General features: G+C 50.9%; 2 protein-coding genes across 4 annotated transcripts in view; one reads left to right on the top strand and one right to left on the bottom strand.

Annotated features, from left to right (window-relative positions):
• BRSK1 (BR serine/threonine kinase 1) overlaps positions 1-18,155 on the top strand; it is a 23,449-nt gene extending 5,294 nt beyond the window's left edge. For both annotated transcript variants that reach the window (XM_032487673.1, XM_032487674.1), the window contains 15 exons: positions 1,381-1,497; positions 1,578-1,611; positions 1,699-1,767; positions 4,006-4,152; positions 4,644-4,675; positions 4,992-5,162; positions 5,678-5,775; positions 5,989-6,148; positions 6,366-6,426; positions 6,880-7,249; positions 7,704-7,752; positions 7,849-7,972; positions 8,629-8,827; positions 15,531-15,620; positions 17,542-18,155. In XM_032487673.1, the coding sequence (XP_032343564.1) occupies positions 1,381-1,497; positions 1,578-1,611; positions 1,699-1,767; positions 4,006-4,152; positions 4,644-4,675; positions 4,992-5,162; positions 5,678-5,775; positions 5,989-6,148; positions 6,366-6,426; positions 6,880-7,249; positions 7,704-7,752; positions 7,849-7,972; positions 8,629-8,827; positions 15,531-15,620; positions 17,542-17,720 (1,900 nt within the window). In that variant the 3' untranslated portion in view covers positions 17,721-18,155. The remainder of the gene's footprint in view (positions 1-1,380; positions 1,498-1,577; positions 1,612-1,698; positions 1,768-4,005; positions 4,153-4,643; positions 4,676-4,991; positions 5,163-5,677; positions 5,776-5,988; positions 6,149-6,365; positions 6,427-6,879; positions 7,250-7,703; positions 7,753-7,848; positions 7,973-8,628; positions 8,828-15,530; positions 15,621-17,541) is intronic.
• TMEM150B (transmembrane protein 150B) lies at positions 17,930-24,252 on the bottom strand. Of its 2 annotated transcripts, none has more exons than XM_032487818.1 (8): positions 23,970-24,104; positions 23,622-23,747; positions 23,272-23,420; positions 22,864-22,923; positions 22,691-22,758; positions 22,348-22,475; positions 20,938-21,121; positions 17,930-18,542 (listed from the first exon to the last, which is right to left on the bottom strand). In XM_032487818.1, exons 3-8 carry the CDS (start codon positions 23,337-23,339, stop codon positions 18,346-18,348), a joined length of 705 nt encoding a protein of 234 aa, XP_032343709.1. In that variant the 5' UTR covers positions 23,340-23,420; positions 23,622-23,747; positions 23,970-24,104; the 3' UTR covers positions 17,930-18,345. The 2 variants fall into 2 exon arrangements, with proteins under 2 accessions (XP_032343709.1, XP_032343708.1); XM_032487817.1 differs by having other exon boundaries at positions 17,979-18,542; positions 22,864-22,979; positions 24,044-24,252.

Here is a 24,252-nt window from a genome sequence, read left to right as displayed (position 1 = left end):
CCCAGTTTGTGACATGCTTTTGCATTTTTATAACAATATCTTGTGAAAAGCAAAAGTTTAAAATTTTTTACATTGTTTATTATAATTACTTTGCTTTTTCTGTTGTTTGTTTTTTGAGGGGAGAGATAATTAGGTTGTAGTTTGATTTCTTTTTTTTGCAAAAGTTTTAAATTTTGATGAACTGTTTGTTGATTTTTTTCTTTTTACAGTTCATGCCTTTTCTGTTCTACTTAAGAATTCTTTGCCCAACTCAAGGTCACTAAGGTTTCCTCCTGCGTTTTCTTCTAGAAGTTATATAGTTGTAGCTCTTGCATTTAGGCCTGGGATCCAATTCAAATTAATTTTTGTATATGGTATGGTAAAAGGGTAAAGGTAGAGGGTCTCTCTTTTTTTTTTTTTGCATATGAATGTCCGTATGAAAAGATCTTCCTTTCCTCACTGAATTGCTTTCAGCTCTCAAAACCAAGATATTAAATATGCAGCATTTTAATGATTAAGGTGCAAAATAGGTGTGTCTCCAGTTCGTCTTTCACCTTCATCTGCACACCTCCCTCTCTGGGATGGGTATTAGAGATGGGGTGGGGATCAGGTGGAGGGGCTGAGAAGGGAGTAAAGTTTGGTGATGAAAAGGCAGCCAATTTAAATTGTCAGCACCTCCCCACGGAGTGTCAAGACATTAGAAACACTGGCCTCCAGGGGGCGATAGTCAACACATTTAACAAGTATGACCCAGTTACTGACTACTTCCAACAGTAACTGTAGAACCTTCCACCCCACCTACCCCCAGACATGAACCCTTACATCTTGAGGGTTTTTTCCTTGGTGGGGAAGGGGCAGGGAGGGACCAGTGTTGGGCTTGGGGTGGCAGTATTTTTTTAAATTATTAAATATGGGAATATTTTGGTATTTTAAGAGCAAGATCAGTATCAGCCCTGCTTACCTCAAAATATCTCTTTCACACATATTCAAATATTTGTGGATAAAATGATATGCTCTCTGGGGTCTCCTACAGAATTGTCCAGTTGGGGAAGGAGAATGTATACAGGGGCAGAGATGAGAGAAGATTCGCCCTGAGTTGATAATGGGTGGCGCTTGGGGGTGGGCACATGGAGCCTCCCTATATTCTTTTCGGGGAGGGGGATTAGGTTTATTTATTTATTTTAACGGAGGTGCTGGGAATTGAACCCAGGCCTCACGCACGCTAAGCACATGCTCTACCCCTGAGCTGTACCTCCCTCTTTATATTCTCTGTACTCTGGGGCTTGTTTGAAAACATCCCTAATGAGGAGTTTCCAGACATGTCTCCCACTGAGAGATAGTGAATGGGGCCCCGGCCCCCCCGGGGAAGGCAGAGGCCTGAGCCCCGCCGCCCTGTCTCAGTCACAGAGACCTGAAGCCAGAGAACCTGCTGCTGGACGAGAAGAACAACATCCGCATCGCGGACTTCGGCATGGCGTCCCTGCAGGTGGGGGACAGCCTCCTGGAGACCAGCTGTGGGTGAGTGGGGGCCCGGCCTCCTGCCTCCCGGGGAGGGGAGTCCAAGCCAGCTAGAGGCTCACAGCATCTCTCTCGCTCAGGTCCCCACACTATGCGTGTCCGGAGGTGATTAAGGTGAGCGAGGGGCAGGTGAAGGAGAGAAGGGGGCGGAGGGAGCATGGGGTAGAGATGAATATCACCGCTGCTCCTTCTCCCTTCCAGGGGGAAAAATACGATGGCCGCCGGGCAGACATGTGGAGCTGCGGAGTCATCCTCTTCGCCCTGCTTGTGGTAAGGAGCTCCTCACCTCTACTGCCCTGTTTCTCGAGCAGATCTGCCTGCCAGAACCTGAAGTTCCGTCCTCACCTCAGGGGTTGTCTCCCAAATATGTAACTTAACAGGAAGGTGGTGGTGGAGGGGACTTCACGAACAGAGCAAAGTCCTGGGCACGTCTCTCTGTTCCCAGAGCTCACCATTCTGTCACATAACTGAGATAGTCCAGGGGGGGTCCCCCAGAACAGGACGGGGCATCCAGGAGCACTTGGAGCACTTGGGGGAGTGGCTGTTTACTAACTGATCCTAGACTATTATAGTATTGCAATGACTGGTAGAACCAGACTGGGGAGTATCACCCTGGCTCCTACCACAGGGCCTTTGCACTTGCTCTCAATTATAGTGTTGTTGGTCATTAGTTCAATATTAATGAATCAACCATATATGTGTGTGTGTATGAAATATATACATGAGATAAGAAGTCTGTCCTAGTTTGGGCTGCTGTAGCAAAAATACCATGGACTTGGTGGCTTAAACAACATTTATTTCTTGTGCTCTGGAGGCTTGGAAGTCTAAGATCAAGGTGCCAGCAGATTCAGCGTTTGGTTATGGCTCGATTCCTCCCTTTAGATAGCTGCCTTCTTACTGGGTCCTCACACGGTGGAGAGAAAGCTTTAGTCTCTTCCTCTAATAAGGACACTAATCCCATCCTAGGGGGCCCTACCCTCACGATCTCATCTAAACCTAATGACTTCCCAAAGGCCCCACCTCTAAACACCATCCCCCTGGGAAGGGGAAGGAGGGCTTCAATGTATGAATTTTGGGAGGACACAAACATGCAATCCATAATGAGGTCTTTAAATAGAAACACGTAAAACTAGGTCATGTATTGATCAGTTGACAAAAATGTCATGACCAGAGGCTCTAGGGAATCTCTACATGTTTCCTCCAGAAGCAATGGTTCAGTATTCGCCAATTAGTGTTCACAGTGACTTCATAGGACACAACTACTCTGAATATCACGAATTGACTATATTGTTGTTGTTGTTTCTGCTTTTTTTTTTTAATGGAGGTACTGGAGATTGAAACCAGGACCTCATGCATGCAAGCACACCGTCTATCACTGAGTTATTCCCACCCCCCTGTTATTATACTTTTTAATCCATGCCATAGCCCTTCCTGGCAGGACCAGCATCTCCATTTCACAAAGGAAAGGAAGTTAAGGCTCCGTGCTACAGTGACAGGCAACCAGAGGTCACACTCAGGCTCCCTGATCCCCAGACCAGCCCTCTCCCCAGTTCCTCCATCCCACACTCGTCCTTCTCTGTCCATAAGCCTTGATACCGGGGGCAGCTGGAAACACCTGGAAAAGCCCTCAGAGACTCACATCCTCACTGCTGCCAGTTTTTGTCCAGCATCGTCTCCCCCACGAACCCCTTCCCAACTCCTAGCTCTTAAGCACTGTGCCTGGTGGCCCTCTGCGAGGTGGAAAGCCCTAAGTGACCTGCTCACCCCTCAGGCACTCCTTGGTGTGCAGCTGCGTTGCCTCAGTCTCTGCCTCCCTCTTCCCATGACTTTTTTTCCCTGTGTCTCTCTGTGCTTTCTTCTCCTGTTCTAGGCATCGGATTTAGGGCCCACCCTAAAGTCTAGATAATTTCATCTCCAGATCCTCAAGGCATTACACCTGCAGAGACCCTATTTGCAAACAGGGTTGCATTCTGAGGTTCTGGCTGAACATGAATTTGTGGGGCACACCATTCAACCCTGCAACATGCCCAGATTCCCACAGGCCCCACTCAGCCTAGTCTGGCCTGTGCTCCAAGGTCACCTCAATCACTCCATCACTACATAGCTGTTAACGTTTGCCTGTTCACCCACGTCTTCCGCTATGGGGTGTGAGGTGTAGGAGGGCAGGGTCTTGCTTGGTTCACTGCTAGACCCCTGAGCCGTAAGGGACACCCACCTTTTGTTGAATGATGAATGAAGATTATCTCTTCCAAAACTGGTCTGGGGAGAAGCATGTTTTTAAAGGACAGCCTCCAAGCTGCAACCCCAGCCTCAAGCACTAGAACCAGGCTGCCCGTGGCCAAATCCCTGCAATGCCACTTCAGAGCCAGGAGGCTCCGTGCCTCAGTTTCCCCATCTGTAAAATGGAGATAGTAGTAGCTCCCTACCTCCTGGGGCCTGTGATGAGTGCTTGGACGTTCTCGGTATATTGTAAGCTCTGTGTAAGGGGTCCTGTTATTTCTCACCCAGGGGGCTCTGCCCTTCGATGACGACAACCTCCGCCAGCTGCTGGAGAAGGTGAAACGGGGCGTCTTCCACATGCCCCACTTCATTCCTCCAGACTGCCAGAGCCTCCTGAGGGGGATGATCGAAGTGGAGCCCGAGAAGAGGCTCAGCGTGAGTTGGGGGGAAAGGGATGGAGGGACAGTGAGTGATGGGGACAGAATCCCTAGGTGACTCATGAGGATGGATTTCCGGGACCTGTCCATCAGTCCCTGGGGTGACAGTTGGGAGAGGGATCGCTGTCTGAGCCATTCTGGGGTCCTGCCAACCTGCCACTCCAAACTGGGGAGGAAGAACTCCCCTCCAACAACAGTGGGATGGCACATGCGCATACCGGCCCTGCCGTGGCGGTGCGGAGGGGGCAGGAGGCCACTGCGCATGCGGGAGGTGTAGCCAGGCCGGTCCAGAGCAGTCAGCCTGCGCCGCACAGGACAATGTGCTCAGCTGCCACTAGGGGGAGACATGAGCCGTCATCCAGCCCTTGGTTGGGGGTAAGGGTGGTGGCACTTTACTGATCCCCAACGCCATCGCATCAACTTTCATTTCGCGCCTACTGTGTCCAAACGACCTCACTTCTGCTTCTCCACTACCCACGCCCCTCACAGCTGGAGCAAATTCAGAAACATCCCTGGTACCTGTGAGTATGGAGGAACTGGACACCTGGGGGGAGGGAGAGGGCCCCAAATATCGAGGGCCACCAAGGCAGGAGAGCCGGTTGGGGGTGAGATGCCAAGGGTCCTGCATGAGGACGGGCTAGGGACTCGGACTTCTAGGTCCTAGAGGAGGAGGACAGAAGTGGAGGAGGAGCTGAGGGTCTGGACTCCTGGGTCTGAAAGGGGAGGGCCTGGGGCCCCGACTCCTGGGTTCCCAAGAAAGGAGCAGGCTGGGACTTAGGACCCCTGAGGCTCCGGGGAAGGAGATGCCTGGTTCCCTATGATTCTTCTCCTCATCAGTGGCGGGAAACACGAGCCGGACCCTTGTTTGGAGCCAGCCCCGGGCCGCCGGGTGGCCATGCGGAGCCTGCCATCAAACGGAGAGTTAGACCCTGATGTCCTGGAGAGCATGGCTTCGCTGGGCTGCTTCAGGGACCGCGAGCGGCTGCACCGCGAGCTGCGCAGCGAGGAGTAAGACAACCCCCGTAACTAACACACACCCTGGCCAAGTTGAGTGAGCTGCCGCAGCCCGCCCGGCAGCCGGCAGGGGGTGCGCCGGGGCTTCGCGCACGCGCAGATTCCCCTGAAGGGTTGCCCTGCCACTTTAAGGGGCGAGGCTTAAGGCACCCACATGGAGCTGTTCCTGGAGGAACCACGAGGGGGCGGTAGGATCAGCGGGAAAAAGAACTGAGGCTGAAAAGTATTAAAAGATGCTGAGGCCAACTTAGTGCCTCACATAGTGCTTGCATATACTAAGTGCTCAGGTGTTAGCATAATTATTATCACTGAGAAAAAAGAGGCTGAGATGTACACTGAGACAAAGGGACAAACCCTACTGATACCTAGGAGAATGGAATGGTAGACAGAGAAACTGAGTGGACTGAGCCCCCACAGAGTCACAGCAACAGGGAGGGGATGAGATCAACTCTGGAACCTGACCTCTGACTCCAGAGATCTCTTACCTCCGACTCACCCGTCCCCCATAGGGAGAACCAAGAAAAGATGATATATTATCTGCTTTTGGATCGGAAGGAGCGGTATCCCAGCTGTGAGGACCAGGATCTGCCTCCCCGGAATGATGTTGGTGAGAAGGATAGGGCTGGGAGGCCAGACCCCAGATTCCCGAGGGAGGAAGGGGCTGCAGGCCGTGAGCTTCTGAGTTTAGACTCCCTGACTTGCTATGTGACCTTTGTCAAAACGCCTCTCCGCTCTGAGCCTCAGTTTCTCCATCTGTACGAGTGCCACGTACAGCTGGACCAGTGGGTCTTTTGATTGAGTTGAAACTCTCGGCCCTCAGACCCACCTCGGAAGCGTGTGGATTCCCCCATGCTGAGCCGTCACGGGAAGCGGCGGCCAGAACGGAAGTCCATGGAAGTCCTGAGCATCACGGATGCTGGGGGTGGCGGCTCCCCGGTGCCCACCCGACGAGCTCTGGAGATGGCCCAGCACAGTCAGAGGTGGGAGCCCCTGCTCCTCCAGTGGGATACACAGTCCTGGGTGGAGAGGGAATTCAGACCTTCATCCCCACCTCAGAGGTGCTCTATGATGGGGACAAGTTACCTCCCCTCTCTGGACCTCATTTCTTCATCTCAAAAGAGTATGAATAGGAGAGGGCATCTGAGCCTTCTGAAACCCTCCCACCTGATTTTTTTTCTTAATCTATTCTGGAAACAGATCCCGTAGTGTCAGTGGAGCCTCCACTGGTCTGTCCTCCAGCCCACTGAGCAGCCCAAGGGTAAGGCCTGGTCCCAAATGAATTGAGAAGGGGTAAGGGGGTGAAGACATTGGAGCGAAGATGGAGCAGCAGAAACTACAATTCCCATGAGGTCTTGGGAGGTTGTCTCCTTGTCCCTAAAAGGCCAAAGACCCAAGGCCTCAGTATTTTAGTCCATTGGCCATTTCCCACCTCCATAGGATTGGGTTTTCAGTGTGTTTGAAGATACCATTTATTCATTTAAGAAAAGCTAGTTGAGCGCCTACTGTGTACCAGTCACTGCTGGGATTATAGGTAATGAGCAGGGATAGAAAAAGTCCCTGCCCCACTAACAATAGGTGTTGGGGGGCAAATAATTGGACTACAAGTTTCAGCATGCTTTGGGGTGCGCCTCTGTGAGTGTGTGCTAGTGGGGCTCCTAGAGCCTCCTGGGAGTTGTAGTCCACCCTCTCACCCGACTCCACTTCTCCGCAGAGTCCGGTCTTTTCCTTCTCACCGGAGCCCGGGGCTGGAGATGAGGCTCGGGGAGGGGGCTCACCGACTTCCAAAACTCAGACGCTGCCTTCTCGGGGCCCCAGGGGTGGGGGCGCCGGGGAACAGCCCCCGCCCCCCAGTGCCCGCTCCACACCCCTGCCCGGACCCCCAGGCTCCCCACGCTCCTCCGGGGGGACCCCCTTGCACTCGCCCCTGCACACACCCCGGGCCAGCCCCACTGGGACCCCAGGAACAACACCGCCTCCCAGCCCCGGCGGTGGCGTCGGGGGAGCCGCCTGGAGGAGTCGTCTCAACTCCATCCGCAACAGCTTCCTGGGCTCCCCTCGCTTTCACCGGCGCAAGATGCAGGGTACGGCGGTCCTTTGCGGTGTAGGGCCTGGGGACGCGGCGGAGTCCTGAGCCCTAATGTGGGGAAGTGGCCGGTGTCTAACATCTGGGTCCCCGGGAAGAAAGAGGCTGGGTGCCTGTACTCCCACTTCATGGGAGAAGATGCGGTTGTGACCAGAGATCCAGGTGTTAGCCTCCGATTCTGGAGGATGAGCTTGTCTGAAGGACACGCCCCTTCAGTGCTTTGGCTCACCTTCCCATTGGCACATGCCTAGCAAGCCCCACCCCCCAGAAGGCGTGGCCTACCTAGAGGCAGCATCTTTAGAAGGAACATCATGCTGCGTGCCATTTGGGATTTAGCTACTGAGAGGTGAATAGACACTGGGGTCTGCAAGTCCTGGTTGGAGGCCACTGCTGGCCTGTGTGCTGGACACCAGGATGATGGACACGTGTTAACCATGCTCTCCCCTCCCCAGTCCCCACTGCCGAGGAGATGTCCAGTTTGACGCCAGAGTCCTCTCCAGAGTGAGTTTGACAGGGAAGGGAAGGAAAAGGGATGGAGAGGGGATTCATTACCTTAGCCCCTTCCTGACCCACCTCCAACCATTCCCTCCCACTCAGGCTGGCAAAACGCTCTTGGTTCGGGAACTTCATCTCCTTGGACAAAGAAGAACAAATATTCCTCGTGCTAAAGGACAAACCTCTTAGCAGCATCAAAGCGGACATTGTCCATGCCTTCCTGTCGGTAAGGGGCCTGCGTCCCCTTGCCCCCTGGCCACCACAGAATTACAAATCCCAGCAGCCTCTGGGGTTCGCCACCTTAGCCCTGGCCTGACTTCCATGACTTCAGCCAGGGTTGGGTTTGGTCATTGTGGGGGCACAGAGACAGGAGAGGTTTATTGTACCCTGAGGCCTGGAAGTGGTGAAATAGGATGTCAACATCCACTGAGGACTGGCAAGTCGTCATTCCCCTACCACCAGCTCTGAAATTGGCAAAAGGAACTATTTTTTTTCCAGTGGACACTCAGGCTGCCCACTGGATCCTGTGGTTCTTTGTTCTAGGGGCTTATGGGACCTAAGTTTCTGAGACAGATGTGACCTTAGGCAGTGTTTGTGGAGGGAGGAAGGAGTTTGTTTCATGTGGAGGCACCAGCTATGAGAGTCCCTGTTACCTTGGGATTCAGTTGCTCAACCATTCCTCTGATACCCTGTTTATAGGACAGAGGAAACTAAAATCTCAGCAGGCATAGGGCTTCCCGATGCCACGCCTGCTATTCTTTTCCCCGGGGGCTGCAGGGACTTGTCATTCCTTGGGCAGAGCTGGACACAGGGCTGCTTCTCCCTTCCCTTGGAGTCAGGTCGCTGAAATCACCCCCTCCTTTCATCCCCCACCTCTCTCAGATCCCCAGCCTGAGTCACAGTGTGCTGTCACAGACCAGCTTCAGGGCTGAGTACAAGGCCAGCGGTGGCCCCTCCGTCTTCCAGAAGCCTGTCCGCTTCCAGGTGGACATTAGCTCCTCTGAGGGTCCAGAGCCCTCCCCACGGCGGGACGGCAGCGGTGGTGGCGGCTTCTACTCCGTCACCTTTACTCTCATCTCCGGTAAGTTCCCCTTGACTCGGTGGCCCCCAGCCTGGTGTTTGGGATGCTCAGGACAGTGGAGATAGGGCAGCAGCCCAGGAGGGCAGCATGAGTGAGGAGGAGGTGGTGCTCAGTTGGTTCTGACTCTGTGAGCCCCCTCCGCTCCCAGACCCCCCACATCCTGTCCTTCACAACGTGCTAAGTGCTTTATACCACTAAAAGCTTCCCAGCACCCTTGGAGGTGTAAATAACCACCCGTTTTACAAAGATGAAAACTAAGGCCTAAAGAGATAAATTGGCTTGACCAGATTCACACTGCAGACTGTGACAGAGCTGGGGCTCAACATAGGCATCCTGACCTCAAAGCACAGGGCTCTTCCTTGTTGAAGACTATGGTGTGCTGCTGTCAGAGCAGACATCATCAATCAATCGCAGCCCTTCTTTCTGCTGAAGCCTCAGAAATTCCAGGTAGCCACAACCAATCAAGAGTTGGCACAAGAGATGAAAATTACAAAAATGCCCTGCTTCCAATTCTCCTTGATTCCTCAGTCCTGATAACAAGAGTATGGATGATGAGGAATACGTCTATTTGCTATCCTTGTCACCAATCTTTTTTTTTTTTTTTTTTTTTGGTGGGGGGTGGCAATTAGGTTTATTCATTTATTTAATGGAGGTACTGGGGATTGAACCCAGGACCTCGTGTATGCTAAGCACACACTCTACCATTGAGCTATGCCCTCCCCCTAGAGTGTCCTTTTAATAAATCCCTTAAACTTGACAATAATATATAGCGACAAAGATCTTTCTGGGAAGTGAGCCTTAGGCAGTCAATACAAACCTATGAGGCTAGAATTTAATATCCACCGAAACATAATCTTTTTCTCTCCAAAATTGTCCTCACTTCTGCCAAATACAGCCAGACTAATTTGTTTGCAGGATAAGTCTGGTTAATTGCCCACATGAGCTTTTTTAAATTGGCTGTGCTGGAACTTTTCATACAGAATCTCAGATTGAACTTTTAAAAAATCCTCTCAAGGCCAGGAAATCCATACCAAGGACGCATCACAGATTCTGCCTGAGATATCTATCGATTTGGGTGAATTCCTCTTTCCGAGGTCCCCAAAATACCTTGAGTTTCTTGCACCTGTTAGGAGATGTCCTTCCTTCTTTACCTGGGAAAGGTGCTAGGAACCTAAGAGTTTCCAAATCCTGGAGGCATCAGGTAAAGAGAAAAGATAAGTATTTCAATTCTGCCTACAAAGGTATAATTTACCAAATTGCTGTAAGTCATAATTAGCTTCAGGGGAAGAGTTTCCTTATACCTGAAAAACACAGATTAGAAGCCAGTAATACTTCAGACAAAAGCCCCACATTGTAATCATGCTTATCAGTTCGCTCAGTCCTATGTGACTGACTAATCCTTGATCTTAGTCCTTGATTAACAAATTTATGAAGCCATCAGTTTTCCTTTCAGATTCCTTAATTTCTTTCCCAGTTCAGCAGGATGCTCTGAAATTTACCAGCAACCTGTACTTGTCAGGAACTTCTTTCTGTGAATCTTCTTGAAGATGAAACACTTTTTTGCAAAAGCATCAGAGTGCAACAATAACTGTGTATAAATGATAGAAGACTTAAAAAGTCAGTTAAAGACCTGATTACAATGCAGTTGACAGATACACTTGGTTACTGCTGTGACATACAATTTAAGATAATTAGTAGAATTATGACTGATAACATTTTATCAGAACACACCAGATTTTTAGGAACTCCATGTAATTTCTAAAATATCTATTTTAATGACATTTACCCGTATGGTACAACCTAAGTTTTATCACCGCTCATTTGACAGTGCTTCCCATGTAATTTAACATACCAAGTAAGTCTAATTAGTTTAATTTTTTGTCTAAGATGCTCCAGGGGCCCTCTCTCTCTGAAGCATCCCAAAGTCAGCAAGAGATCAAAAGAACTTCGATTAGAATTTGATCTTTGGGAAGTTTGTCAAAATATCAAAAATGTTTCAAAACGCTTGGTCAAATAGGATCATCAGTCACTGTGGGACAATACTTAGTTAAGCAAAGTGACAATAAAAGATTTCAAAAATCAGTATGGAAAGTTATAACAGATTACCAGTTAAAGATAAAGAAACTTTATTATCTGTTTTCAGAAGCAGATCAATATTTTAAGAAAACTTTCTCCTTTTAACAGAGAGAAAGCCAGATTCAAGTTTTGCATCACTTTACCTTTAATATGAAAATTCATTTACTTAATTAAATTCAGTCTAATCTTAGCCAACCCTGACCACACACAAAACTTTATCCTCAGGGTTTATTTTCCCTTAACAAAAGGCATTTCCATTCCTCTTACCGTCTTTTACTGAAAACAGACCTGTTTTTCAGGCAGACTGAAATGTTTTTTTATTAGCTTTAGTTTACATATATAATTCTTAACCTTGAAACCTAGTTTCTAGCAAAAACTAAGAAGTAAGTACTTATGAAGTGTGTTTTGCATTAGCATTCCGCAGATAAGCAAACTTACAAATACTACCTATGATTTCTACAAAATGTACTTTTTTTTCCCCACAGAAAATATCTTAGTGAGGTGCCAAACATATTTATTAATAGTCATAAATATCTTTAGTTTCTCTGTACAAGGAAGCCTCCTTTCAGTAATTAATATTCCAGTATCTTGTTTGGAAATGGCCTAGATATTCAATAGGTTCACCACATTTAACTTAATTTAACAAAACTCTAAAGTTTCAAGTTACCAAAATCTGGAGAGACTATTTTAGATAGACATTCTGAAAACATAATTATCCCTAAAGAGTTTACCTAAAAGCTCTTATCTTATTTCCCTCTATTTACTTAGAAGTTTCATTATATCTAGTTATTTTTCTTGCTGAAAAACTTTGTAACAGGAATACTAAAATCTTATTTGATTTCTGACAATAAAGTATCATACCTAGTGCTGATGACCCTAGAGACCTATCAGTATTAATTACACCAACAAACTTAAGCTAACTTTAAAAAATTTTTTGTTGAATTTTTAAATTGAAATATAGTCAGTTTACAGTATTGTGTCAATTTCTGGTGTACGGCCTAATGTTTTAGTCACACATATACACGCATACATTCCTTTTCATATTTTTTTATTATAGGTTACTGCAAGATATTGAATATAGCTCCCTGTACTAACTTTAATACCAGATATTAATTCAATACTGAATATTTCCCAGATCACGTGAGCCCCACATTCATTCTGGCCAGTTTCTTTTGTACTTCTAATTATTTATATAAGCACTTAATTTCCTTTCAGCCAATTCAATAGAGCTCTTTTACAAGTTACCTTAGGGAATACCACACGTCTACAACATGCGTGTATATAGATGCATACAAACGCACAGACACCTCATAGTTTCCATTCCAAAATGTCAGCCATGAATCAGTTACAATAATATAAAACCCATCAGTTACAGAAGAGGTTGGATCCACATTGGGTTTCTGGCAGATGGAACAAATCAAGATCACCTGTCTAGATGGCTCAACCCTTTTTATTAATATTTATAGAGAAGACACTTAAGATTTCTGTTCGTTCTGACAGGTCAGGTCCCCAGTGACCTATCCCCCCCTTTTGTTTTTTCTCTCAATACAAGTTATCTTTCCTGAAATTAGCATTTTAAAAAGATGGCTGAGATAAGAGATCCCAGAGGAGACCAGATGGAACATTTGCATCTCAAAGGCATAGGAGGAGAAAGGCACATTCTCCTCCAAGGACTTTGTTTCCTTAAGGCCTGAATTTTTTTCCCCCCAATACTTACAAACCTCATGAGATAAATCGGGGAGGTTTGGGGAGTGGTCAGAGGACTGGTGGGCTCTGGGCTGTCATACCTCTGGCCCTGTGAAGACTAAATTTATAAAACAAGGACAGTTGGTTTTTTTCCCTCAAAGAACTGGGTGGCCACCCCGCTGACACCAAAAGACTGACACAGCCATCCATCTATGTTTGACTGTTTTACTTTCCCTCATTTAACTTAGGGGAGAAAGCCTCCCCCCAGAATTCCCATCAGGCTCCCAATATCAGCTATGTTCTGTTTAGTCAGACCAGTGGCCTCCCATCTTGGTAACCCATTTACAAACACTTTTGAGGATCCTCCTTGGGTTTAAGAAATTCATTAACTGTTGCCTTTGATCCGAAGAGGCTCACCTGTAGCCTCAGGTGGTCCCATTTCTAAAGATAAGCACTTAAGAGTATCTTCAGAGGGGAAAGACAATTCAGACAGAAGACTACTGGAATGAGTACTCAGATAAAGGAGGAAAGGGTGGGGAAGGTATAGCTCAGTCGAGGTCCTGGGTTCAATCCCTGGTACCTCTGCTAAAAATGAATACAGTAAAAATAAGCCTAATTATAAATTAACCTGAAAATAAACCTGATTTCTCCCCCCAAAAAATTTTAAAAATACAATAAAAATAAATTTTAAAAAATCAGTTTCTGCATTAAAAAAGAAAAAAAGGAAAAAGGGAGCAGTAGTTAAATCATTAATCTCTCATCAGCCTTCTACAACAAATCTTTCAAAGAGGCTATTTTGGAATTTTGAAGCCTTTTGGGGCTTGCATACAAATGAAAATAGGTACAATGGTTTAAGTGAGAGATATCTAAAATTTTAACAGTTTAGAAGTTTTTCCAATTCAAAAGATCCAAGATGTCAGTGCTGCAAATACTTCCCCCTGCTAATCTAATTTTAAGAAAGAGAAAAACTCTTAGCTGCTGCTGTTTCCAGTAGACCCTGCAGGCACAGATCCAGGAGACTCCAGGCTTTTTGGGGGGGGGTTGTAATTAGGTTATTTATTTATTTTTGGAGGGGGTACTGGGGATTGGACCCAGGACCCTGTGCATCCTCTACCGTCCCCCACCCCCAGCTATATCCTACTCCCACTCCCCGAGCTAAAGGAGACTCCAGGCTTTAACTGCAGTTTTAGAACGCCGAAAAATCAGTTTCAGAATGCTGAAGAAAGAACCCCATCTTACATGATATCACTTATATGTGGAGTCAAAACAAAAAACAAAGAAAAAAATGAACTTATTTACAAACCGGAAATAGGTTCATAGGCATAGAGAACAAACTTACGGTTACTAAGGGGAAAAGGGGTGGGAGGGAGGGATACATTAGGAGTTTGGGATCAACAGGTACACACTACTATATATAAAATAAGTCAACAACAAAGATCTATTGTACAGCACAAGGAACTACGTTCAGTATCTTACAGTGACCTGTAATGGAACAGAATCCGAAAAAGAATATATATGTATAACTGAATCACTAAGCTGTACACCTGAAACTAACACAACATTGTAAATCAACTATACTGCAATTAAAAAAAAAATCACACACACACACAAAAACCCCATCTTGGCCATTTCAGGGCCTTGTTTCATTTAATTCCCTATTAAGTACTTGGAAGCAGCTGGTATTCCCGTAGGCGGCTGTCTGCACGGGAGCTGTTTGGCCTTTGAGGCACAACTTCCCAGTATTAATTTCGTAGCCTAATTCAGATATGAGATATGATCTGAGCAGCTTTCTGAGGACACTGTGGTAGATCGAATGTGTGCTGACTCTGAGCCTCCCTCCCCAAGGATTTACCTTGGGGTCAGTTGGACGCGTACACGTGTTGGTTTCTTTCCCTGACTGTCTAAAACCGCCGTGGGTGCTTGGAACGCTGTTATCCGCCTCTGGTGTGCCGCCCTCACACCCCTCCACAGATGAACAGGATTTACTTAATGCTTGTAGGGGGTCTTCCTTGTTCTTCAGAGCTGAATAATTCAGACTGTTACTTCACTAGCAAAAGTTTTGTTCATGGGGTGGGGTTGGGGGTATAGCTCAGTGGTAGAACACGTGCTTGGCTTGCACGAGGTCCTGGGTTCAATCCCCAGTACCTCCCTCAAGGGAAATTAAAAAAAAAAAAAAAAGTTTTGTTCAAAGCATGTAGCAACGTGTTGGGGTTTTTTTTTTCCCCCCAATTTAAGCCAGATTTAACAAAAACCCAGCCACCTATGCTTCCCTGGGCATTCTGTCCAGATGCCCCTAGGTCCCAGCCTAGGAAATACACCAGTGCCCCTTAAGACTCCAAGTCTTAAGTAAAAACAGCTTGAATAAAATTTTCAGGATCCTCTCTCCAACAATGAGATCCAGGTGTCAGGAGGACTCACCGGAAGACCTGAGCAGTACCAAGAAGCCGGTGGGGCCCAGTGGGCCATGCTGGCACCGCGCGCAGGTCCTGGGTAGCCTCCAGGTGTCTCTGACATCTGCCGACTATGCCCTGCATGTCCGTGCAAAATTAGTAAGTCAATCTAAGGAAAAAATAGAAAATTTTATTTGAGCCAACCTGAGGAATATAACCCAGGAACAGCCTCTCACAATACTCCGAGGACTGTCATGCCCCTTAGAGGTCAAAGCACAGTTATGTAAGATTTTGAGACAGAGGGCTGTACGTTAAAGGACGTATTAACGCGTACAAAGTGAGTGGTGTGGTTCCTGGGTCTCCGTGGACCCTTCCAGGATTAAGGAAGGCTGTCTCCTAAGGAGGTCTGGTCAACGCAGAAGCACAGCACACGCTGAGGGGAAGGGAGGCGGCCCCAAATAGGCAGAGAGAAATTTTGTGTTTGAGTTTTTCTCACCCTGCCATAACATACTGGATTTTGATCCATCAGTCTGTCTCCCTGCCCCTTCCAGGGCCCAGCCGGCGGTTCAAGCGGGTTGTGGAGACCATCCAGGCACAGCTGCTGAGCACCCATGACCAGCCTTCTGTGCAGGCCCTGGCAGGTGGGTGGCGCCGCGCGGTTCCCGAGGGGCGGAGGGGGGGCTTCCTGGTGCCGGTGTCTGGGTTTGGGCTGCTGGCGAGGCTTCTGCTGTGGGGAGCGGGGACCACGTGCTGCTGCCTTCAGCTCCTACCTGCAGTGCTGGGAGCAGGTTCCCGGAGAGGCTGGGGCCTGCGCTTGTGGGAACCAGGCCATCCTGACGCTGAGAAGGCCTTGCTAGGGAGGGGACCTCCAGGGGTCCCTGAGAGGATGACAGCTCTCTGGAGGTAATGGAACTTCCTGCCAACAGAGGCTCCTGAACTGTATTCTGGAGAGGGTGACCAGCCATCCCAGTTGGTCCGGGACTGAGAGGTTCTGGGGATACGAGACTTCCAGTTGCACCCTGTCTTCTGGCCTTGCTGGGCCTGGTTTTCAAGGACTCAGGCGTCCCCTGGGAGTGAGTGAGGTCTGTGCTGCAGGGGGAAGGGGCTTCCCTGTGCCCACCAGCCCTGGCTATCAGCAGCAGAATTCTCTAGCAACCAGAGGACAACGACGACATGGTCACAACCAACCACAAACTCCGTGGTTCAGACAACATCAGCTTATTGTCATACAGTCCTAGAAGTCAGGGATTCTGCACACTCTCACTGGGCCAACACCAAGATGCCCAGAGGGAAAGCCGGACTCCCTCCCGGAGACTCAGGGTGGGGGTGTGGGGAGAATTGGGGCTTGCCTTTCCGGCTCCCAGAGGCCTCTGCATCTCCCTGACGTCCTTCTGTGGCCCTGTCTCCCTCTGACCCTGCTCTTAGTGGGGAAAGGTTCTTTTAAGGACCCACCTAGGTAATCCCAAATAGCCTCCCCACCTGGAGGTCCTAACCTTAATCACAGCTGCTGGGTCCCTTGCTTTGTAAGGTGCCGTTTTCACAGCTTCTCAGCATCAGGAGTGGGGCATCTTTGGAGAGGGGCATTGTTCAGCCTGCCACAGTCCCCTGGGGGACATTTGGCAACGGCTGGAGACTTTTGTGGTTGTCTCAGCTTGCGGGGGAAGGGCATGCTTGTGGCCTCTTGTGGGTGGAGGCCAGGGATGCTGGGACGCGTCCTACAGTGCGCAGGATGGCTCCTGCGGCACAAGTTCCTGGCCCCAAGTGGCCCAAGTGGGGAGGTGGAGAAACTGGTCTCTGCTGGTCTCCATAGGGCCTGGTTCCCCGGGGCAACCAGAATGTGAGGAAGGCCCCACCCGAACCCGGTTTCCATGACAACCAGAGTTCCTAAAAGGGCACACCCCCAAGGATGTAGGACCCACAGGCACCAAGGGCCAGAGCCACAGGCCTTACAAGGGGAGTGGGGCAGTTGGGCACCTCTGGGTCTGCCCTGAAGACCGGCTGACTTATTGGTTCCTATGGCAACAAGGCCTCCAGCAATCAGTGTCTCTTAAGGGGGCTGGTTTCTGCCCCAGGACCTCAGGTACTGTCTGGGGACCCACAGAAGTTGCTGGATGACCACTGGCAACCAGTGCTGCCCAGGCAGCTCCCTAGTCTGGGGCAGTCAGGTGACCCCAATCATTCAAGCCAGACTAGGAGAGCCCAGGACCTCCCCCCAAAACTGCTGTAGGCTCCCCTAGGCCCCATTACCAAGACTCCCTAAAAAGCAGCAGGACGGTAAGATGGCCTTTTGGCCATCCTCTGGGGGACTCGAATCTTACCTGTTGCTGAGAGCAGCATCCCTTAGCAAGGAGGGTTGTAATCAGAGTCTCTGAGGGTGTGTCCTGAGCTGGGCCCAGTTTCCCAAGCCATGAGGGTCAGAGGGCACCAGAGACATGTGCCAGATGGTTCCAGGGAAGCCAGGCCTGATTGCTGGTGTGTGTGTGACCCCTGGCAGCCACCTCCCCTGCCCTGGGGCTTGGCAGCCTTGGGGTTCCTGAGGCCAGACCACTTCCTCCCCCACAGACGAGAAGAACGGCACCCAGACCCGGCCTGCCGGTGCCCCACCCCGGCCTGCCGGTACTCCACCCCGAAGCCTGCAGCCCCCGCCTGGCCGCCCGGACCCAGAGCTGACCAGTTCTCCCCGCCGAGGTCCCCCTAAGGACAAGAAGCTCTTGGCCACCAACGGGACACCCCTGCCCTGACCCCAGGGGGCCGGGGAAGGAGGGGCGCCCCCTCCACCCCCCTTCCCTGCCCCCCAACTGTGAATCTGTAAATAGGGCCCATGGAGTATGTAGGGAGGGGGAGACACAACAAACCCGGCCTTGCCCTGCAGGGATGGGGCTCAGGGGGCCATGCCCAACAGCAGGTGGTTCTAGGGGGGACTGGGGGTGGGGGAGCTGTTTCTATTTTATTTATTGATTAATTTATTATTTTATTTATTGATCAATTTCTCTGCGGGATGGGGTGGGGGAGGGACGGGGGCTGGTTGGGGTGGCTTAGCAGATCCGGACAGACAGGGCCATCTGTCCTTGTGTCCCCAACTCCCCCTTCCTGGGCCCCCCTCTCCTGGTCCTCTCCCGGCCCCCACAACCTTCTGTACGGATTTGCTCTCCGGAAGGAATTCTGATTTCGCGTGATCCTGCCTGCGTCTGTGTCTCTGATTCCGCCGGCGGCAAAAAAGAAAAAGTTAATAATAATAATAATAAATATCCTTGATCAGGGATGGCTGGCTGGCCTTGGCCTCTCGCTTCCTTGGTGGCCCTGACCGCAGATGTGGAACCAGATGGCGGGAACTGGAGGTATGAAGATGCTGCGCTGATCAGCGGTTCACAGCGGAACCTGCAGGGAGATGGGGGAGGCCGGGGGGCTGAGGCTGTTGGGGCCCGGCTGGAGATGTAGGGTGCAGCGACCCAGGCTGGAGAAGTCCACGGCAAAGAGGCCGAAGAGGATGAATAGCAGCATGGCGGCGACCCACTCGCAGGCAGCGGAGGCTGAACGCAGTAGCCAGACGTGGAGGACGACCACTGTGCACCAGGGTCAAGGGCAGACCATCACGGGAGGATGCGGGAGACTGGCTGGGTTGCCATATGACCTTGGACAGGCTGAGGCCGTCTCTGGGTGCCTTCTCATGACATGCCCACCCTGCCCTGGCTAGAATGACCCCTCTGGCTGGACACCCTCCTTGGCAACACCCAGACGCTCCCAAAGGGATGCCCTCCAATCCCTGTCTCTGTCTCCAGCTGTTTCCCAGTTTTTTCCTTGCATGTTTCTCCTGTTTGTATCACATTCCCAACATCCCAGAACAAGACTCTTCTCTCCTGTTGGCTTTTCCTGTCCCGGAGAAGGCCCTGCTGTCTCCTCACTTGCCAGGGCCAACCAGCCGCCATTGCTTCTACCTCCAAAAATGCAGGGTTTCTTAAAGTAACCCCTACCCACCCACTGGCTTCAGGCTATGCTTTTAACTCTTCCCCCGACCCACGGCCCACAAGCACCCCCTGCTCACTCCCAAACAGAATCTCACATCGTCCTAAAACCTCTTCCTCCTTCTGGGTGGAAGAGCACCACCTCCATGACACCACCACCCACTCCTGCGTCCAAGCAGACCCTTGGGGACCGCCCTCACCCCTCCCTCCTCATCTCCATGGCCAGCTGGTCACCCCAAGTTGTGTCCTGACTGCGCTGTCCATCTCCTTCTGGCCTGGCATCTCTCTACTGGTCTGTCCTGTCCCTTCTCCAGCCCCCCAGTCCCAGCCCCTTAAAACGTGTTGTTAAGCACCAGCCCACACATACTCCAAGCTCCAACCTGGCAGAGATGTCCCTCACATTCTGGGGCCATCCCCCCACCCACTAGAGTACCTCTCCTCCTCCTCTCAGCCAAGCTAGCTCCAACTCACCCCTCCTAGATCAGATTAGACATCATTCATTCATTCAGAGATTTTTAGACAGTGACTAAGGCCAACACCATCCCCTGTCCCCACCGATCTTAGAGCAAAGGAGAAGTGTGAGCCCCCCAAACACAAGTGCTTACCCCCAGAACTGACCTTGTACCTCCCCTGTTCACAAGCTATCTATGGCTCCCTACTGCCCTCGGGCAAACCCAAGCCTGAAATCCCTCACCTGAATGCCAGTGATCCTCATCTCTGGCCCTGCCAGCAGCCTCAGGTCCTCCCCTGAGGTCCTCAGAGGGTTTTTCCACCCTCTGCAAGTACCTGTGGTGTCCCCCCAACCTCCCAACCCAGGCCAGGAACATCTGGTTCTACAAGAGCAGCTGAAAACAGACCAGGTCTCAGGCCCCTCTTTGCAGCCACCCAGCCCTTACGACACTCAACTGACCACTTATGGTCCCATCCCCCCTCCCCACTGCCAAGGGATACTTGAGCCCCACAGGAGGACCCTGCAGCCAAACTGATTATCAGCCCAGTGGAGGTTTTCAAAAGGGTCATCGGAATCTTAGCAGCAGCACTGCTGCTGGTGCTGGCCTCAGCTGGTTCCCTCCAGCCTCTTCTGAATGCCAAGGACCCCAGCCTCCCCTTCCCTTGTCTCCAGAGCGGAAAGCAGTCCCCAAGGCTAAGCTCACAGCCCTCCCCTCGCTCAGAGTACTCAGCCTCTCTCAGAGTAACCATCATTATTCTGATAAAACCAACTCCATTCTACAGCTATGGAAACTGACGCTCAGAGAGTGGTTTGGCTTGCCTAGGGGTGTGCAGTGCTGATAGGTTCTGGGGTGACTGAGAAGTGGGTATGAATCCAGGCTTCACCTCGTAGTAAATGTGTAACAACCAGCTCTGATTTGTGAGGACTGGCTCTGATTTGTAACATTTGCCAGTTTCTGGGGAGTGACTACTCTCACTACGGCCATTTCAAGCTACTAACATGACATTACCATGCAAGGGGCTGGGAGGAGACAAAGTAGGGGCCAGGGGAGCCGTCTGCCGCCCACACCAGCTCTGTCATTGAACTTCCGGGACAGTTCTTGGCCAAGAGACTCAATCCCACTGTCCAAACCTCTGTCTCCAGTCTTAGCCAGCAAGATGCCCAAAGCAGAGCGGGTACCCCAAAGTGACTGCTGTCGTTGGTTTCTTGTTCTCCCAATATTTATGCATCACTCACACTATGCCAGGCACTGATGTAAGCACCTCATATATATCATCTCCTTCCTTCCTCACGTTCCTTATTATTACCCACATTTGATAGATGAGGAAACAGGCACGGAGACATTTAGAAACCAGCGGAGTTTCCCGCCCGGTGGTATGTAGAAGTGGTGGGATTCCAACCCAGAGTGAGCACTCTGAAGACTCCGTTATAACCCTGCACGGAGACCAAGGCTGAGAAAGGAAGAGGCTGCCACACCAGTAAACGGCAGACCCGCCCCGGGGAAGAAGCGCCCCAGCCCCTGCCTCCCTGCCACAGGAAGGATACTGGTCACTATGAGGATACTGCAGAGGCTGCAGAGGACCAGGCGGAGAGGCCCAAGCCAAGGAGCCCCAGGCTGGGGCAGGCTCTTCATCCGCCAGCAGAGAAGGACCTGCAGCCAGAAGTAGAGGACTCCCACGAAGAAGGCAAAGAAGGACCCCGTCAGGTGCACGGGCCGCTGGTTCTTCTCCTGGGAGGAGGAGGAGGGGGCAGAGTTGAGAGAAAGCCCTGTGGGAGGGGAAGGGCCACGATGCTGTGCAGGGAGGCCCCTGGGACCAACCCAAGAGGCTGTGACTGGAAGCGGCCATTCCCAGCAACTAGCTTATTGCTTAGGTGCGCTGGCTCTTTTCAGCTCCAGGAGGGCAGATATTCACACTTGCTTCTCAGGGAAGGGTGTGGCTCAAGTGGTAGAGCGCATGCTTAGCATGCGTGAGGCCCTGGGTTCAATACCCAGTACCTCTCCTAAGAATGAATAGTAAACCTAATTTCTGCCCCCACAAAATTAAATAAACAAATAAATAAATCTGCTGTTCACTGCTGGGGCCTCCATCCCTAAAACAGTGCCTGGCATATAACAGGACCCCATAAGTAATAGTGCAGCCTTCTGTCTAAACACCCTGTGGCTTCCCCAGAGTTTTGTCAGCAGAGGTTTAGAATCAGAGGCTTCGTAGTAAAATACAATGATATTAAATAAACCAATAAGATTTCTCCTATCACTCATCCATTTATTTATTCTACAATATATACTGAGCTTCCTGGTTAAGAATGTGGAGGAGGGTATAGCTCGGTGGTAGAGTCTGTGCTTAGCATGCAGGAGGTCCTGGGTTCAATCCCCCGTACCTCCATTACAATAAATAAATAAACCTAATTACCTCCTCTCTCAAGTAAAATAATAAATTAAATTTAAAACAAACAAATAAATATATCTAATTACCACCCCCTGGCAAAAAAACAAAACAAACAAACAAAAAAGAATGTGGGTTATAGAGTTTACGAATCTGGGTTCATCTCTGACCACCACGAACGCAGTGATAAAGAAATATCTCTGTGGGATTTGGCCAAGAAGGACCTACCTAGAGTTCTTGTGGAGATGGAGTAAAACAACCTGCCCAGTGTAAATCGTAGTGCCTCCTTCATTAAGAGTAAGTGAACTGAGAAATTTCATCATTAAGGAGGGGCATGGCAGTGAATTACCCCCAACATCCTAGGGTTCAGCGTAATGATTCTAAGGCGCCTCTATTCAGAGAGCAGAACGCACCCCCTCCACAGCCCGAGAGCCACAGAGAAATACGAGTCCCAGGAGGCTGCGCGGGAATCAGCCTCCTGAAACAAGAAGCCTATGGCCCCGGGGGATGCTGGGAGTTGTAGTCCCAGGCTCTGGCTGACCAGTACCCGGGCTAGGCTACTCAGTCTCACCTGAAAATTGCCCACTATAGAGGTACCCAGGGCACAGAGGAGCCCCGTCCACAGGATCATCTGGTTAGGACACTTTCTGACCCCCCAGTCCCGAAGCTGGTGGTAACGGAGAATGCAGATCCAGGCAGCTGAGAGAAGAGGGAAGTGGGAGGGAGACCAGAGCCCCAGACTCCTGGGTAGGGGGTAGGGGGTGGGGTGGAGAGAGACTGAGGTCCCCTGGGTGGGAGCCCAACTCCTGGATTTGGGGGAGGAGGAGTCTGGGGCTCTCTCGGCTAGGTAGGGCTAGCACCAAAGGAGAGGTGTGGCTGGGGTGTGGAGGGTGGGGGGTGGGGGGCACATTTACCCATAGCAGCTCCCACGTTGAGCACCTGGCTGAAGACGCAGCTTTCAGGGGGGTAATTTCCACATCGACTGGGGGAGATAAAGGGTCATCCTGTAGCTCCTCAGAAGCAGGGACCCCTCCTCTCCTCCCTCCGAACACCCACATCCACACCACGCTGTCAGTGGCAAAACTACCTGATATAGGGGAAGCCTTCCGTGAGGTTCACTGACTTGTGGACCACCGCAAGCGAAAAACTGAGGTCAGGGACACAGCAGAGTGAATAGAGGGCTTTCGAAGGAAACTTTTCTTTCTGTTACCCACAGAAACCGGACTTCTAGCTCCTTCCCAGACTCAGGAGTCCAGACCCCCAGCCCCTCCTCCCTCACACCCAGGAGTCCAGACCCCCAGCCCCTCCTCCCTCACACCCAGGGGTCCAGACCCCCAGCCCCTCCTCCCTCACACCCAGGGGTCCAGACCCCCAGCCCCTCCTCCCTCACACCCAGGGGTCTAGCTCCCACGCCCTCCTCCCTCAGACCCAGGGGTGCAGGTACCCAGGCCCTCCTCCTTCAGAGGCAGGCATCCATCCTGCCTCTAAAACTCACACGGTCCAGATGCCAGCAATAGCCCAGAAGGCCAGGAAGACAGGGAGCAGGGACAGGTAGCCCCACATGCCGGGCTCCACAGGGGAAGGAGAGGGTCAGGGACTGAGGCCACGGCTTAGGCTTGCTGTCTCTCAGGTGAGGAACCAGCCCTGAGGGTCCAGGTGTGTTAGATCATGGCCACCTGCCCCTGAGGCACCAGTTCTCTGCTTGAGGCACTTTTCCTATCTTCTGCACAGTCCTTCAATCCTGATCTCCCAGTTTCTCTTAGCTATCCTCCCCCCACCCAGCTTCTGAGTCTCTCCCAGCCCCTCCCTCCACTGCCAGCCTCTGGGTTCCCCCAGGATGCTCACTTGTCAGGCTCCCTCTGGCTCTCTCAGTCCTGAGACTGGGGCTGGGTGAGAGGTTTGGGGAAGATGGCTGTGTCGTGGGGTGGGGCTGTCGGTGTTCCAGTAGAGCCAAAGTCCAGGATAGAATGCCTGCAGGAAACAGTCAGGCCAAGAGTGTGACCTCCACTTTCTCAGGGACTTCACCCCCAAACTGCCACATCCAGGTTCAGCACAGAGCAGGCAGCAGCGTAGCTTCCAGGCTCCCCCAGCTTCCTTCCTCCAGCTTTATGGGTTCAGCATTCAAACTCCCAGCCCTTGTCATCCCCCAGAACCCAGAAATCTGAGCCTCCCCCTCTCCTCGCCCTTCCTCACTTGGGGACCCAGAAGTCCAGGCCTCCAGTTCCTTCCAGAACACATGCAATTGTTTCTAACTTCCGAGTTCCCACCTCCCAGCTCTTGTCTCCTTGAGGACCGAGAACCAGGCCTGCGGGTCCACTGCCCTTCTTGGTGCAGACTCTTCCTGAGGCAGTTGGGCGTGGGGCCCTGATGACACTGCCTCCTCCCACACTGGCCTTCCGCTCCCCCTTCCTGGAGTTCCCCACCGGCAGGGCATAAGTGGGAAAGGAGATCTTGGGATGATGACATCTTCATCCGA

Source organism: Camelus ferus, chromosome 9 (assembly GCF_009834535.1).
Source record: "Camelus ferus isolate YT-003-E chromosome 9, BCGSAC_Cfer_1.0, whole genome shotgun sequence".
Lineage (NCBI taxonomy): Eukaryota > Metazoa > Chordata > Mammalia > Artiodactyla > Camelidae > Camelus > Camelus ferus.
Note: the sequence above shows the minus strand (reverse complement) of the source record. Positions and strands in the feature narration are given on the sequence as shown.